At 36.8% G+C, this 18,137-nt stretch overlaps 1 protein-coding gene across 3 annotated transcripts in view; it reads left to right on the forward strand.

The window, feature by feature from the left end:
• AP2B1 (adaptor related protein complex 2 subunit beta 1) overlaps window positions 1-18,137 on the forward strand; it is a 111,365-nt gene that overhangs the window by 33,406 nt on the left and 59,822 nt on the right. For all 3 annotated transcript variants that reach the window (XM_005899674.3, XM_070390482.1, XM_070390481.1), the window contains exons 10-13: window positions 6,636-6,751; window positions 7,934-8,099; window positions 9,369-9,467; window positions 17,303-17,562. In XM_005899674.3, the coding sequence (XP_005899736.1) occupies window positions 6,636-6,751; window positions 7,934-8,099; window positions 9,369-9,467; window positions 17,303-17,562 (641 nt within the window). The remainder of the gene's footprint in view (window positions 1-6,635; window positions 6,752-7,933; window positions 8,100-9,368; window positions 9,468-17,302; window positions 17,563-18,137) is intronic.

The following is an 18,137-nucleotide window of genomic DNA, read 5'->3' on the forward strand; positions in this document are numbered from 1 at the left end:
GTTCATAGTTACAGTTATTTTAATAACTTCCATATCTCTATTATTCTTACGCTTTTATTTATTGATTTGCCATTTGTAGACATTGTCTATTAACTTTTTCTGCTATGAGATAAATTAGTTCATCTACTCCATCACTCCTGTTTCTCCCCTTCTGTTCTCCCGTGTAGTTACATCATGAGGTTTTTGTTCCTATATTATCTTTGTAAGTTGAGATACCTTTATTTCTTGTTCTGTCAACTAGAGTCTTACAAAACTTATTATGCATATTATGCCTATAAATAAGTAGAAACTACACAATACAAATGATTGTATTTTCTTATAGAGACTTGGTTTTTTTCCTGAAGTTTATAATGGCCTTTTTTTTTAAATTTCATTATGTCTTCATTGCACTCCTATCTTCTTCCAGTTTTTCAAGCATAATATCAAGTTTATAAAACTTTTCCTTTTCTAGGCCCTTCTGTGTTCCAGTCCTCTGTCTTTCAAGTGCTTGTTCCAGTCTGACTGGCTGCTTTCTTATTTTCTGCACAACCATTTTTCTGTACAGCCTCCCTTCATTGCTCTTTCTTGTTGTCAGTACTTTTTCTTTTTCTTTTTTTTTTTTTTTAGTACTTTTTCACAGCATTCTTTTTTTGTGGTTGCAATAGTTTCCTAAATCTCTGGGGATGTGAATTATAGTTTTGGTTTTGTTTCTACAGTTTGAATTTAATTATCTTCAATATTTTACAGTGATGGTTGCATGTCTATATATGGTTTTTTAATTAAGATGCATAAGTTGGTGCTAGTAGTAAAGAACCAGTCTACCAATGCAGGAGATGTAAGAGACGCAGGTTCGATCCCTGTTGGGAAAATCCCCTGGAGGAGGCCATGGCAACCAACTCCAGTAGTCTTGCCTTGAGAATCCCATGGACAGAGGAGCCTGGTGGGCTACAGTCCAGAGTCGCACAGAGTCAGACATAACTGAAGTGACTTAGCACACACGTACCATGTATATAGTAAACAGCTGCCCACTTATATTAAGATTGAGATAACAGGAGAGTTGTCAGGATTTCTGTGCATGTAGGTAGGGCTGTTGACTAGCAAGTTTCTGCTTTAGGACAGGGAGTTGATTGTTACTTGTTAAGTCCTCTGGAAGAGTGTCTCTGTGGTCTTAGAGGGCAGATTTTTTCTAGCTTGGTTGAAATCTTCCTGTAGATATTAAGGATTGCAACTTACATTACTATGCTTTGTCAGTCCTCCATTTATTTTTCCTCACTCAGAAATTTGTTGAAATTAATGATGGCTTCTGTTCACAGTGATATTGTAGATTCAGAGTTCCATATTTGTTCTTACTACTGGACTGTGTGCAATGCTTTGAGTCAGATTGGACCATATGATTTCACAAGGATAGTTCTAAAATAATTTGTACAGTACAACCAGTGCTTCATAGGATCAGAAGGAAACAGATGCTGTGTCAGTGAAAAGTATCTCTGAAAGCCAAGTTCCTAATTGGCCTTCTTTATTTTTATTTTTGTCGGTGCTATTTCATATAGTTACCCCTGATAAGTCATTTAGTAGACTAGTTGTTATAACAAGAAGTTAATTCATCCTGGTTTCTACTCCTGGTTCTGCCAGTTCAGAGTCTTCAGATATTTAATACACATGCTTCTATTGTTCCATCTGAAAAATGGAAAAGTCTGTTCATTGGATCTTGGTGTGTTCCATCTTTTTTTTTTTTTTTACCACCACACTTCACATACTTAACTTTTGTCTTTTTTCTTTTCTCACTGAGCAATAGCCGCCTACTTATGGTACTAATATAGACAATTTTCAGAACTTTTCTGATGGCAGAAGAGTCATTTTGTGCTTTTCACTTCCTGAATGTCATTGCCTTATTAACCTCTCTGACATTGCTCTCTAAGAAGTCTCATTCCAAAGTAAAAAGAGTTTTTTTTTTTTAATCCCTGGAATTACTGGAAAGTGTTCTTAAAGCCTCTAGATTCTTAGAGGCTGTTAGTACTGTTTACTGTAACTAACGGGAAAGTTATCCATCATTTTCTGAAAGAGATGAGCTTCTGGTGGCTCTTACTTCTTCCTTTGACTCAAGATGCCCTGGTGGGAATATGAGAGTGTGTGAGGAATGAACTTCCTCTGGAAGCTTAAGATCAACCTTCAAGAATCCTGCCTCTTACTAGGAGTTCCCTTATCTCAAGTTACTTGGATTTGCTTGAGAACTTTAGAACTGTTGCAGTCATGAAAGTTATTAGTTGGAGAGTTGCCTAGTCCAGACACAGTTACTGGGGCAGGAGAGGTCATGACTGCTTGTTTTTAACTGGCCTATCTGTGGGACAAGGGCAAGAACCAGCAACACAATTGTAATAGACTTTCTCTGTAACTTACAAACTGAGCTGCTGCTTCCTCTCAGGGCACCTGACCGTTTTTTAATGTGTAGCTGGTTTCAAGGATATGACAGATGAGAAAAAAAGAATTTTGGTTTAGTGCTTAGCTAAGAGAACAGGGCCTATTGTAAACTTTGGGTATTGTTAAGAGTTGGAGTGTTTTGTTTTGTTTTTAATCAAGACTGTAGGTACAGATGTCTCTCTGTTGCTTTAAGTAGCCTGAGGTGAAAAAACTATTTTTGTCATATTAAGTTGTTTAGGTTAAAGGTAAGCATAAGTTGTTGAGTCAGTAAAGAGCACTGAAAAAGAAATCTCATAGTACTGTTTTTTTTTTTTAATGCTTTTTGTTTATACTTTTTTGTTTAATTGCCTTTTTAATAGATTTTACTCCATACCTGACCCTTCTCCCAGTTTTATTGAGGTATGATTGACAAATCATAGCTGTATATATTTAACAGTATACACTTGTTTCTTTAAGGAGGAAATAAATACTGGCCCTCCTTTTCTTATAAATAAAATAATTTTGTTTGAGAGAGATTTATTTATTTGTTTGATTTTGTTTGTGAGAGATTGTCACTAAGTCATTAAGACACCACCCTTATGGCAGAAAGCGAAGCACTAAAGAGCCTCTTGAAAGTGAAAGAGGAGAGTGAAAAAGTTGGCTTAAAACTCAACATTCAGAAAACTAAGATTATTGGATCTGGTCCCATTACTTCATGGCAGATAGATGGGGAAGCAATGGAAACAGTGACAGACTTTATTTTTGGGGCTCCAAAATCACTGCAGATGGTAACTGCAGCCATGAAATTAAAAGACTCTTGCTTCTTGGAAGAAAAGCAATGACCAACCTAGACAGCATATTAAAAAGCAGAGAGATTACTTTGCCAACAAAGGTCCGTCTAGTCAAAAGTATGGTTTTTCCAGTAGTCGTGTATGGATATGAAAGTTGGACTATAAAGAAAGCTGAGCGCCGAAGAATTGATGCTTTTGAACTGTGGTGTTGGAAAAGACTCTTGAGAGTCCCTTGGACTGCAAGGAGATCCAACCAGTCCATCCTAAAAGAAATCAGTCCTGAATATTCATTGGAAGGATTGATGCTGAAGTTGAAGCTCCAATACTTTGGCCACCTGATGTGAAGAACTGACTCCTTGGAAAAGACCCTGATGTTGGGAAAGATTGAAGGCAGAAGGAAAAGGGGATGACAGAGGATGAGATGGTTGGATGGCATCACCTACTTCATGGACATGAGTTTGAGCAAGCTCCGGGAGTTGGTGATGGACAGGGAAGCCTGGCGTGCTGTGGCCCATGGGGTCACAAAGATTCGGACACGACTCAGCAACAACTGAACTGATCTGAAGTCGCTAAGTTGAGATTAAGGTGTTTCTCGTTTCCTTGTCTTTACTTTTGGCTGCAGTGGGTCTTTGTTGCTGTGTGTAGGCTTTCTCTAGTTGCAGCGAGTAGTGGCCACTCTGTATTTAGGGTAGTTGGGCTTCTCGTTGCAGTGGCTTCTTGTCGTGGAGTACAAACTCTAGTACAATCAGAATCATTTCTGATTTGTGTAGGTCAAGATAAGGTACTAACTTATGTCCTACACAAACAAAAAACATGTATTTACTCCATCAAATCATTAAATAATAGAAGTTAAAAGTAGAACAGTGCTTTCTCCTATGCCTGTTCTTCCCTCCCAGAGGTGACGTGGACATAATTGTAAGTTCCCCTGAATCTCCAGTTTTCTTGAAGAGATCGCTAGTCCTAACCATTCTTTTGTTTTCCTCTGTTTGCATTGTTCATTGAAGCCTTCATATCTCTCCTCGCTGTTCCCTGGAAGTCTGCTTTCAGTTGCATGTATCTTTCCCTCGCCTTTTGCTTCACTTCTTTCCTCAGCTTGATGTATGGAAGTTCGCACTTCCTTGTGAGTTCTGTCCATTTTCTCTCAATAATATCTTCAGTGGCACACCCAGAAATTTATGGTTCACCTCAAAGGTATATAAAATTCACCATTATTTTCTACTTTCATGGAAATGGTTTGGTTAAAGATAAAGAGTATGGGGATCAAACACCAGAACATTTGATCCTTTCCTTACAGCTATGAAAGTTGCCTTTTTTTTAAATCATATACCAAATTGTGTATGTCTGAATGCCTTTGTTTTGTACAGCAACTGGATATTTACTTTTGTTCCTCTGCCATACCGCTTTTTTTTTTTTTTTTTACATCAGATCTTAGTTGTGACATGAAAGCACAGTAGTTACGGCACGCAGGCTTAGTTGCCCTTTGGCATGTGGCATCTTAGTTCCCCTACCAGGGATTGAACCCGCATCCCCTGCATTGGAAAGCAGATTCTTCAACTACTGGACCACCGGGGAAATGCCTGCCATACTACTTTAATGGTAGTTTTAAAAATTGTATCAAAAGCAACATAAGTGAGGTGACAATTTGCTTGAAAATTGCTATCCTAGACATAAATATTTTTGAATGTTGATGCATCCTGGGAGATAGCCTTTATCTTTATTATAAAATTAAAACTAAGGCTTAGTAAATGTTCACTTTTTATCAAGTCCTATGCTGAGCAGTTTATTTGTACTGTCTAACTTGATAATTTAGCCCTTACATGCTTTATAATTTATCATGACTTTATATTTAAAATTTCCTACTTTCTCATCTTCCATTCCTTGGTGTTTACCACTTACAATTTTTTTTGTTTTCTTTATTTCAATTTCCCAACTGTTTTGCTCTTGTAATAATAGCACAGGAATTACTAGTTGAAAATGAATTAAGATGTAATTCAAAAATGGAAAAACTACATAGAAGAATACAGAATCATCATATATATGACCTTATATACATAACCTCAAGATGCAGTTTTGCTTTCATTATATTACTTGGAATGTTTTGAAATTTTTAGGCATGCACTAAAGTAAAATTGATTTATGAGCTCTCATGTACCCTCCATCTGTCTTTAATAAATATCAATACATTGCTGTTTCCAACTGATCTACTTCCTCTCCCTTCTCTTTCAAGGAAGTGGGTTACTGTTGTATTTTAATGCATATCTCAGATATGGTCTTACTAGAGTAGTCCAGTGTATATATTTAATAAGTCCTCTACAAAGTCCTACTGTACTCAACTAACACTAATTCTTAATCTCATTAAATGTCCAGTCCATGTTCAATTTTCCATAATTGTGTCTAAATACAGTTGCCTTGTTCAAATCAAAATCTCAAAAGAACTACACATTGAATTTGGTTAATATGTCTCTTAAGTCTTTGCTTATTTATTTGGGTGCCATTTATTGAAGAAACTAGATCAACAGGCTTGTAGAATTCTCCAGAGTCTAGATTTGGCTGGTTGTATTTTAGTGATGTTTATCTCATTCCTTCATCCCCTTTACACAGTTAAATCTAGAGGTTTGGTAATATTCATGTTCATTGTTTTTGGTAAGGATTCCTCTTATGTCATGCTGTGTGCTTCGTGTTGCATCTTATCAGGAGGCATATAATGGAATTACCCAACATAGTATATAATATATGAAAAATCAGTCCTTGGATTTTGGGATCTCTCTTCTGCTACCTTTCTTCTTTTAAAAACTATGATTTATTGTTTCAGTACATTAGTTTTGTCACTTGTATTCTTCCATATTCCTTTCATTAAAAAAAGACTAATATATAGATTAAATTCTGTTTTATGGCTGAGCCATAGGCTATGGAAAATTGAAATTTATCTAAGTCCATAAACTTTCAGTTATATAGCCCAAAAGACGGCAAATTTTCCTTAGGGTTTTTTGAGTCACAGATAACTTTGAAAATGCAGTGAAAACTGTGGACCCTCTTCCTGGGAAATATGCTTGTCTGCACAAATGAAATTTGGCAATTTCATTTCAAGATGTTTAAAGATGCCCTCTATCTTGCTCATTCATGAACTGCAGATAAAGACCTCCTACTTTGGTGTATTCTGTCATTCTTACTCTTTCCTCATGCCTGGACTTACGCTTTCTTCTCATTTCTGTCATCCTGGCTATCCAAGATGATTTTGTTCACTTGAACTGACTCTTTTGTAATGAGTAAAATTTGGGGTGTATCTTGAACTTCTGTACATCTCCATCAGATAACCCTGTGTCTAATACAGTATGATTAAATGCCTCATCTTTTCATCTAGTTTAGTTGATGTACCTGGATGTTCTTTCCCCCGCCCCCATTTTTTTTGTCGTTGAGGTTGTATTATTGGGTAGATAATCTGACTTCTCATTATGTTCTTCATTGTAGCAATCTGCAGAGCGCTGTGTGAGCACGTTGCTTGATCTCATCCAAACCAAAGTAAATTATGTGGTCCAAGAGGCGATTGTTGTCATCAGGGACATTTTCCGCAAATATCCCAACAAGTATGTCCAAATACTTCTGCCCTTCTTCTCAGATCTTTAGGAAATGTTTAAATAAGGCACTTTGAGATTGGCTAGGTAAGAATTATTTGTTCATAATTAAATGCTTTATTTATTTATTTATCAGAAACATGTAAGTTGGTGAGCACAAGGACTAAAATCTGATTTTTACTGTTTTATCACTTTTAGAAGAATTGAAGCTCTGTCTGAATATGCATTGTCGATTGGCATATTTTTAAAGTTAACCAGGTTCTTTGGTGATGAAGTTACTATTAAATAGGATACTCATGTCTGGGCATAATCCATTTTATGCTTCTTACCAAGCGTAATTAATAAATGTGCCCCCTTTTCACTCTCAGAAATGTCTCAGTTTGAATAACATGGCCACCCTATTGTAAAATCCAGGAAGGTGACAGCTTCACTATTCACTTTGTATATTACCTAGTAGTTTTAGAAAATTATAGAACATGTAACGATAAATTATCAGAGTTTTAGACCTTTTCTCAAGTATGGTAGCTGCTTCCGTTAAGATATGCAAAATCTACATTTTCACTCCACAGAAAATTTTCATGTTGAGGTCTCTTAGTTTGTGAAACATATACTTCCTCAGATTTGCTTTCGAAGGCAAGCAATTAAAGAATCTGAAAGAGTGAAATAAGCAGGTTCAGGGGGGAGGGGATATATGTATAATTAAGACAGATTTGCATTGTTGTATGGCAGAAATCACAACACTGTAATGCAGTTACCCTCCAATTTAAAAAAAAAAAAAAAAGAGCAGATCATATAAGCATCCTAAATGTCATTTTAGGATATCATAGAGATATCATAGAGATATCATAGGATATCATAGAGATAGATTGTGCTGAGGCTTCTGACTAATCTTTAAAGATCATATGAAATGAAGTGACTTACAATTAAGTTAGTTTAATGGTAGACTCAAAATTAGAAGAAATATTTTAACAAGGTAGTGGTTTATTAAGTATTTTATATAAATGTATTTTTTAATTCTAGAAATGGTATTTTTGGAAAAAGGATATGCTTTTACCACTCTCTCAGGAAAGAGGGGTTGGGTTTCTAAATTTGTTAAGTGTGGCTACCTTGTCCATGGTTTTGCTTTTAGCCTTCATTGTTAAATACAGTTCTCAGTTTTGCCCTCAGTAACCATAGTCCATTTTGTTACATTAGATACGAAAGTATCATTGCCACACTGTGTGAGAACTTAGATTCTCTGGATGAGCCAGACGCTCGAGCAGCTATGATTTGGATTGTGGGAGAATATGCTGAAAGAATTGACAATGCCGATGAGTTACTAGAGAGCTTCCTGGAGGGTTTTCATGATGAAAGCACCCAAGTAAGTTCTCTTCTGTACCTTATGAAATAGATGTTTGGGGGAGGATTTCAGGAAAGGTAAAGGTTAGGCAGTTTTGTGTGTCTGAACTTATATATCTATGTATATATATAGTATGTAGTGTATATATAGTGTGTATGTGTGTGGTGTGTATATATGTGTGCATATGTTCATTTTTCTCCCATAGGGGTGAGCTTTTTCACTTGTGCTGATATCTGTTGGAATAAGCCTGTTTAGCTTACACTAGTGGTTCTCAAACTTTAATGAGCTGCAGAAGCACCTAAGCACTGGTATTTAACCTCTGTTAAAGCTACAGGTTGCTGAAACCCACACTAGAGTTTCTGACTCAGTAGGCCTGAGATGGTTCATTTTTACAAGGTTTAAGGTGGTGATGCTTCTGCTGCTGCTGCTGTTCCAGAACTATGCTTTGACAACTACTGGCTTAGAGCGATACTGCTGTTCCAGAACCATGCTTTGACAACTACTGTCCTAGAGAGATAGTTAATTATAATTTTCTGTCACCTAAAGATGATTCCCCATTACTGTTAGTAATGGTTGTGGCTCGGTTACAGCTGGAGTTTTTGTTGGCATGAAGGCTGGCATGTGCATTTTGAAGTGCATTTTGAAAAGAATCTTCCTTCCCACGTTCTATCTGTCCTCTACCAAAATTGAGATACCTTGAGAGACCTTTTGAGTCAAAGGCCCAGAGAAGCAGATAAATTATTAAACCTTTTCCCCCTGTGTTCATACTCACTGCAGATTGAAGTTCATATATGTATTCTATCATAGTAATTTTAATAGGCCCTGACAAGGAATACATACAAGACAGTAATTTCATGGTTCAGCAAGCCACTCTTAATTGACTGTAATCTGGCATAATTCTATGGTCTTGGCTCTTGCCTCAGTATCGTAAATGATTCTCCAATTCCCCCAAAGTTGTAGCTTTCAGTGGAAGTAAATAATAAGGAATTTGGTCAGGAACCAGTTTTATTGCCATCAGCATGTTAGCATGTACTTTAAGAAATATAGATGATTATCTGAGTCAGAAACAAACAGGCAGTTTTTGATGCCAAAAATGCAATTTGGAGATAGGAGTCTAATGAGTTTTTCAGTTGATGAAAACCTTTGACTGCTATTGTTGATATTGGTGGAGTTTTCAACCTTTGTCTCTTAATCAAAACCAGAAAGGCCTTGTTTGGGGAAACACCGCTTTGGAATTGATGGTGTGGAATAATGCAGATACCTTTCACTTTATCTATTAAATTTGTTTAGGTGCAGCTCACTCTGCTCACTGCCATAGTGAAGCTGTTTCTCAAGAAACCGTCAGAAACACAGGAGCTGGTACAGCAGGTCTTGAGTTTGGCAACACAGGTAAGAAATCTGGAAAAAGCATGGAGTTGATTTGTCTTGTTTTTAATATTTGGAAATTGTAAAACTTATCCCAAGAAGGTTCATTTGGGGAGGTTTTCAATGTAAAGAGTACAGTCTTTAGATTCTGTTAAAAAAATTCGAAACAGTGCTTCTTTTACATATTCTGCTGAATTAGAACTGGTTGTATGGCTTTTAAATGAGTTGACTGACTTCTGTTTTAACGGTAATTCGTGAAAATTGAACTTAGAATAGACTCTTTAGTGTGAATGAAGGACATGCCTGTCTGAAAGTGACATTGAGTCTCACAGGGACTTAATTTCAGCTTTCAAATGGAAGTACCCTGTAGAGATGGTAGATGCTTTGACAAAGATATGTGTGCTGTTCTGCCTTCTAGATGGGTTGCTTTCTCTTAAAGTAATTTTAAAGTGCTAAAGCTACTTCCTTAATTATAAAATATTTTTGGTCTTCGTAGGGAGGGTTCTTATTTCAGGAATGTGGCCCCAAGCTGGATACATAGAAATCGAAGTAATTACTTTTTTGATGTGACTAGTATAATGATTATCAATCCATCATGATCCAGTGATATTCTTAATTGAATGTGAGAACAGGCTGACTTTAGCAGACTGTTCAGATACTCAATTTACCATTTCCTCTTTCATCTCTTTACAGTTGTAGATTTCAAAATTTGAACCCCTTTTATAGTACTTTGCCTAGTTCTGAGGTGTCATCTTTCTTTATATTTTTATTTTTTACTTTTTGTTCTGGTGAGCTTTATTTCATATCAAAAATAAGCACAGTTGGAGGATTAGATATGGTAAATATTGTAATTAGTACAGTTGAGGTATATACCTAGTACACTCCTTGAATCCCAGTTCTCAATTGAGACTACAAATGTGAACCTAGAGTAGTTGCCAGTACATTATCTGTTAAGTGATCAAAGCACATAATTTACTGCATGTTAAACGCAAAGTTCTTCTTTCCTCTGACAATATTTCATTTTAGAAATGCCAGGAATCCATTTTAAGGACAAGAAGTTTGATGGATAGATAAGGCATTTGAATACTTAATGGAATACTGTAAAGCAGACAGCACTACCAAATATGTTATTTTCAGAATATACTACACAACTCTGAAAAAAATACAGCCAAGAAAACAGCTAGAGTCAGAGGCTACTTTATGACACTTGATTCAAATACAGATGTTTTACAGTCGGTGAACTCAAACATCATGAAGACCTGAAACTAAAAATTAAGATAATTTTCTTATCTGATTATTGATTCATGTAAACATTATTGAGAATTATCTGCTTGATTATCTTTCAATGGAGCAGTTGATGGGAAATAGATGGGGAAACAGTGTCAAACTTTATTTTTTGGGGCTCCAAAATCACTGCAGATGGTGACTGCAGCCATGAAATTAAAAGATGCTTACTCCTTGGAAGAAAAGTTATGACCAACCTAGACAGCATATTGAAAAGCAGAGATATTACTTTGCCAACAAAGGTCTGTCTAGTCAAGGCTATGGTTTTTCCTGTGGTCATGTATGGATGTGAGAGTTGCACTGTGAAGAAAGCTGAGCGCCGAAGAATTGATGCTGTTGAACTGTGGTGTTGGAGAAGACTCTTGAGAGTCCCTTGGACTGCAAGGAGATCCAACCAGTCCATTCTAAAGGAGATCAGCCCTGCGTGTTCTTTGGAAGGAATGATGCTAAAGCTGAAACTCCAGTACTTTGGCCACCTCATGTGAAGAGTTGACTCATTGGAAAAGACCCTGATGCTGGGAGGGATTGTGGGCAGGAGGAGAAGGGGACGACAGAGGATGAGATGGCTGGATGACATCACCGACTTGATGGACGTGAGTATGAGTGAACTCCAGGAGATGATGATGGACAGGGAGGCCTGGCGTGCTGCGATTCATGGGGTCACAAAGAGTCGGACATGACTGAGCGACTAAACTGAACTGACCAACAGTAGTTGAGTTAAAGGATGTTGTAAAAAAAAAAAAAAGGATGTTGTAAAATTCATTTCCCAGAAAACGAAGGTGTCATTTCGCAGGTGTCTTGTCCCACCCCTTATACCTCAGTTTTCTTTGTTTCTCCAACAAATAATGAGCATGCTGTTTTCCCAAGTCTCTAAGCTTTCACTTGACCTCATTACAGTTTGAAGAAGTATTCACATGATCACGTGGAGCCAAGGGCAGGCCATGGCTCACCATCTGTCCTTATGAAAAGTGGATGGGAGGTTGTCCCTCACTGATCAGGCATGTCTTGGTACAAAGGGCAGAAATTGGTCATCTTTTGAATCAAAGCAGTTAGGTTGGACACAGGAAGTCATTTTCACATTAATGTATAATAGGTCATCTACAGGGGGCCATTTTGAATAGAAATTGCCACTTCTTAATCATGTAGGGCTTATTACAGACACTGCAGGGTGACTGCCATTAAATTAGTGATGTGTTTGACTTCATCTTAGGGCCTTGAAGCTCATTTCTGCCTTTTGTTACAGGCTTTGGAGCCTCTCTTCTTTGTGCAAAAGAAAGAGCTTTATATAAATTAACCAAATCCAAAGATGTCTGGCATTTATTCTAGATGGTAAAATAGTAAACTTGACATAAACAATGCCTGTGTAATACTTGAGAAAACTCCCTAAATACAGATAAATTCACATTTATACAGTCTCTTAGCTTTCTCAGAAATACCATTTTCCAAGAATCACAGGATTTCTGTTTATTACAATGTTTACTTTGTATTCAAATTTTAACTCTCCCTTGAGGGCTACATTTCAAACCATCAGCAGTATTTGGCCCCTTGTGAAACTTACCACAACAAGTAGAAAAGAAAGAGAATAGGTAGAGATGAGAGTGCTGGGTCACTCAGCACCTAGAATTACTCAGAAGGTAAGGGACTGTCTTAGCTCATATTGTATGACATCATTCCTCAGCCAAATTAGAGATGACTGTGTTTAGCTGTGTGTGGAATACTCAGAATCATCTTAACTGCTGAGACTCCACTTGACATTCATACCCATTGGAAATAGAGACATCTTTTGCAATTTATTTGTAAGAGCTCTTCAGAGAATTTTTAACTTTTATGCATCTTCCTTTGCCTGAAGGAGAATAATTTACGTAATCATCAAGGCAGTGGTTATTAATATTATCTATATTGAGCATTCTAGCTTTCCTAGTCTAGACCCATGACCACCCATTTGTATCTCTGTTAAGATGGAGTCAGAACAGTTTTCTAAAAGGACTTTTTGCCTTGGTCCTTTTCAGTCACCTCTGAATAGATAAGACTAGTCTCATAGTCAGGCAGGTGTCCTTGGTAGATTCCATTGTGTTCACAAGTTCTGAACCCTGTCCCTTTTCTCTTAAGACCTCTGTATTTGTATTTTAACAGGCAGTATGGGAGAGCTGTATTTTAGGTTCTTGTCAGAGTCCAGACTCACTGTTATTATTTACCTGAGATAAAGTGTTAGGGAGAATTCCCTGTGTTCTTACAGATGTTGGATGTACCACTGAATCAAGCCAAATTAGTAGAGAGCTGGGGATCTAACAAGGATTTGACCCTTATTAGAATTGTTTTTACTGAATTACACTGGTATCATCATCCTATAGTAAGGGTTGTATATGAGAAACTATCCTGTTTGGGTTTGTTATCAAAGTATTTATTTATTTAATCATATATTTTCTTCTCTTGGAGACCCTGTAAAAAATTACTAACCAGTCTTAGGTTCTCTTATGCATAAGTATGTAGTTAACTGCCCCTCTGAATGGCTTGTCTGACTAGATTTCTTTCCCATATCAGATGTTTGGAACCTCTGTCCATGGGATTCTCTAGGTAAGAATACTGGAGCGGGTTGTCATTTCCTTCTCCAGGGGATCTTCATGACCTAGGGATCAAACCCGTGTCTCTTGTGTCTCCTGCATTGGCAGGTGGATTCTTTACCACTGTGCCTCTATCTTCATAGTAGACTTAATCTTGTTCTTTATCTATGCTGAGGATTCAGGAAAGTATGTGTGAAATCTTTGTGCTTCTAATTTTAAGTAAAATGGTTGTATAATTAGAAGTACTATTGGTTATAAAAAGAACAACCCTTGAATCCATGCCTTTAATAAGATCTCTTTTTCACTTTGATGGTTTTAAAGGAAATATAAAGAATACACAGAGAAGTGTCCAAACTTTAGTAATTACCCTTTTTAGTACATGGAAAGAAGTCTTCACCTTGGTATTTCCATATGTGAGCTAGAAACCACCATCATCAAAATCATCTGTGCTTGTTGAAAATAAAAATTCCTGGACCCCCCCTTCTGACATAATGAATCAGAAACCCTGGGCCCCCCTTCTGACATAATGAATCAGAAACTCTGGGTTAGCCCTGGAATCTGTGCTTTAAATGGCTTTCTTGGTGTGTTAAAATGTTGATGCATGTTATAGTTTTAGGAATTACTGTTTTAGGGCTTGCCTGGTAAGAATTGTTTTGAAGCTCTCAAATTTTGGGTAATACATTATTTTCTTGAGATCCACACGAGGGCCTATCGGAGTAGCAGTACAGTAGATCCCAAACAATTTTCTGAGTCGCCAAACACATGACACTGTAAAATCATAAAAGATTCTGTTTTTTTGTCTTTAGCCTTGACTGGGCCTGATTTATCGTGGCTTCCGTGTGAATAGTGAGTCAGTGAAGGCCTGCTGATAGTTGGCCTATCAGATTAGCCCTCAGGATAATTGAGTTTGGACAGTGGAGATACTTGTCCACTCTTGACTTCTGGTCATGAAAAACTTGCACTCATTTTCTCGTTTCTCATAGGACTAAATTGTAAAGTCACTGTTAAGATTTATAGCATGTACCCCCTTTAATCCATTGATTCTATCTCTAGAAATTACCCTATTGTAGTGTTTTGAATTTGTGGGGGACTCAAGCTTTTTTCATAGAAGTATGTATTTTGTGAATCTCCACAGAAATTTTTTTTTTTTTTTTTGGTTAAATATGTAGCTGATATATGAGAAAAATAATTTGAAGTAAAAAAATTTTACTTTGATTATATTATTAAGCTGTGTTGTATAGTTTTAATACATTTAACAACTTACTAGACAAATTAAAATTTTCCCAGTTAAGTAATGTGTAGTATTCATTTTCATTGTGTAATAAAAAACATAGTCTACAGATTTTAAATGACGTGCTTTGGGGACTGAGTGTACAGATTAAAACTTTGAATTTAAGTATCAATAAAACCTGGGATGGGGATTGCTTTCCTGATGTGATACTCGGAGAAACTTGTATTCTACTCTTAAAAAAATCAACTTATGTTTTATAATATTTAAGTTTTGTTTCCAAATGAAAATCTAAGGAGATTTCAGTCAACTATTTATAAACACTTCCTCAGGAGCAAACTTCCTGCTTCAACATGCAGCAAAACAAATGCATCTAATTTGGATATTGTCAGTTTCCTTTTTTTTAATGGTATTTCAAATACTACAGATAGTTTGATTTAAGTAAAGAATGTATATGTACATTTCTTTTATTTTATTTATTTTTTTATTCTTCCAATTTTATTTTATTTTTAAACTTTACATAATTGTATTAGTTTTGCCAAATATCAAAATGAATCCGCCACAGGTATACATGTGTTCCCCATCCCAACCCTCCTCCCTCCTCCTCCCCATACCATCCTCTGGGCCGTCCCCAGTGCACCAGCCCCAAGCATCCAGCATCATGCATCGAACCTGGACTGGCAACTCGTTTCCTACATGATATTTTACATGTTTCATTGCCATTCTCTCAAATCTTCCCACCCTCTCCTCTCCCACAGAGTCCATAAGACTGTTCTATACATCAGTGTCTCTTTTGCTGTCTCGCATAATCGGTAATTGTTACCATCTTTCTAAATTCCATATATGTGTTTAGTATACTGTATTTATGTTTTTCCTTCTGGCTTACTTCACTCTGTATAATAGGCTCCAGTTTCATCCACCTCATTAGAACTGATTCAAATGTATTCTTTTTAATGGCTGAGTCATACTCCATTGTGTATATGTACCACAGCTTTCTTATCCATTCATCTGATGGACATCTAGGTTGCTTCCATGTCTTGGCTATTATAAACAGTGCTGCGATGAACATTGGGGTACACGTGTCTCTTTCCTTCTGGTTTCCTCAGTATGTATGCCCAGCAGTGGGGTTGCTGGATCATAAGGCAGTTCTATTTCCAGTTTTTTAAGGAATCTCACACTGTTCTCCATAGTGGCTGTACTAGTTTGCATTCCCACCAACAGTGTAAGAGGGTTCCCTTTTCTCCACACCCTCTCCAGCATTTATTATTTGTAGACTTTTGGATCGCAGCCATTCTGACTGGTGTGAAATGGTACCTCATAGTGGTTTTGATTTGCATTTCTCTGATAATGAGTGATGCAACCTGTGAATATGATAAAGATTATCTTGAGATAAAATTTACCATTTTTATGCTGTATTAGCTTGTATCTCAGTTTTCTTTATACTTTTTTATTTTTAACCAGCAATCCATGTTGGGTGCAAATAAACACTCAACACTCAAATAAACACTCATATGATGAAGAAAATCTATGTAAAGCAATCTGGGTCATTTCTGGTTTTGAGCTGAATGGCAAGTGCCTTAAGTGGCTAAATTATGAACCAGTTCATCTGCTTATGTACAGACTCATGGGAAAACCCTGGCCTACTTTAAAGAAATACTTTTCTTTGTGTGTTTTAGATACAGAAATTGAAATGGGGCTGATTGTTGCCTTTAATAACATAATACCACTGAAACAATTCATGGGTAGATGAATGCCACCATATAGACAGACTCTCGGAGGTAGATACCGGGATATTTACTGCCACTTTGTAATGACCACAAAACTGAATAGTATAAAGGAGGGAGAAGGAGGCAGCAATCTAAATGTTCATCAATGGGACACTAGTAAATAATGATGCAGTGCTGTGTATATAGTGGAAAAATGACAGCTGTGTGTGCCACTATGGAGAGCAGCGTGAGGAGGAGTATAGGATGAAACTGGCTTTGTGTAAAATGAATATATGTGTGTGTGTGAGCTCATAGTGCACTATTCATATGGATGGGTACTTGGGGGATGGGGGAGTTAAGGTAGGGGAGGGCTGGGTGATTGGGGGAGACTTACTTTTATATTATTCATTTCTAAATTGTGCTGTGGCATTGATAATAAATTTTCCTCAGCCACAATCATGTATAAAATTTAAACCACCACACAAAGAAACGAGGACACTAAATCCACACCCTTTTAGAAGCACTTAGTTTTATATGCTGTCTTAAACAGTTTTTTTTTTTTATTATTTAGATGATAGCACCTCTCATATTTTAATAAATAATTAATGTTCTTTGAGCTCTTTGAAGCCAGGCACCATATGTTGTCTCTGTTGCCGGGGCCTAGCCAGTGTCTCCACGGGAGATACTTAATATTTGAATAAAGAAAGAAGGTATGGGTGAAATATATGTAAGATGTGTTTCATGAATAATTCTGCTAATATTTATAGCAGTTAAAAACATTTTTATGTCCCAAGGACATTTGAAGCAATTGATTTTTCTTAGGTTAAACTTTATTTTCTTCTTCCCAACTTCCTTTCTGAATTTGAGTCTTAGAACTAACCTCAATTTATATTTAAATTCTTTGAAACGTTAGAGATTTCAGAATTATGAGTATATTAAAAACATATTGAGTCTAAATATCTTCTAACAGCCAACCCTGCATAAATTGCTACAGCATTACCTTGATAATAAATCAGCAGTTTGAGTTTCTATATGGAAAAGAATTACATTTAAACCTTCTTGTGTTTGCCTTTTCATTAGGATTCTGATAATCCTGACCTTCGAGACCGGGGCTATATTTATTGGCGCCTTCTCTCAACTGATCCTGTCACAGCTAAAGAAGTAGTCTTGTCTGAAAAGCCACTGATTTCTGAGGAGACAGATCTTATTGAGCCAACTCTACTGGATGAGCTAATCTGCCACATTGGTTCTTTGGCCTCAGTGTACCATAAGCCGCCCAATGCTTTTGTGGAAGGAAGTCATGGAATCCATCGCAAACACTTGCCAATACATCATGGGAGGTAAGCAGGTAAACTTGGTTTGATTGAGAAGTGATTCTTTGTATAGACGAAGTTGGTCTTCCTTAAGCTTTGCTATGCTTTTGGTAAACCTGTTCTGCTGCCTTGGGGGCTTCATCTGAATTCTAGTGACTACACACATATAATGGATAAAAGACCTTTTTGAGTTCTAATCTCAGGGTTGGTAAGATTATGCCTTTAGAAAATTGTGGTAAAAACTTTCTGAATGGATAAAGTTTGAAGGTTGCTTAAGACTCTAAAAGATGAGGCTAGAAATTTTCCCATAGTTGAAAACTTGGTAAAAAACATATACAGGCATACCATAGAGATTGTGGGCTCTGGATCCAGAACACTGCAATAAAGCGAGTCACAAATTTTTTGTTGGTATTTCTGAGTGCATACAAAAGTTACATCTGGTCTATAGTGTAGTCTATTAAATGTGCAGTAGTATTACGTCTAAAAAAAGTCTTTTGTTGTTCAGTCGCTAAGTCGCGTCTGACTCTGTGACCCTGTGGACTGCAGCACACTGGGTTTCCCTGTCCTTCACTGTCTCCTGGAGTTTGCTCAAACTCATGTCC

The sequence above is a fragment of the Bos mutus genome, chromosome 19, assembly GCF_027580195.1.
Source record: "Bos mutus isolate GX-2022 chromosome 19, NWIPB_WYAK_1.1, whole genome shotgun sequence".
Taxonomy (NCBI): domain Eukaryota; kingdom Metazoa; phylum Chordata; class Mammalia; order Artiodactyla; family Bovidae; genus Bos; species Bos mutus.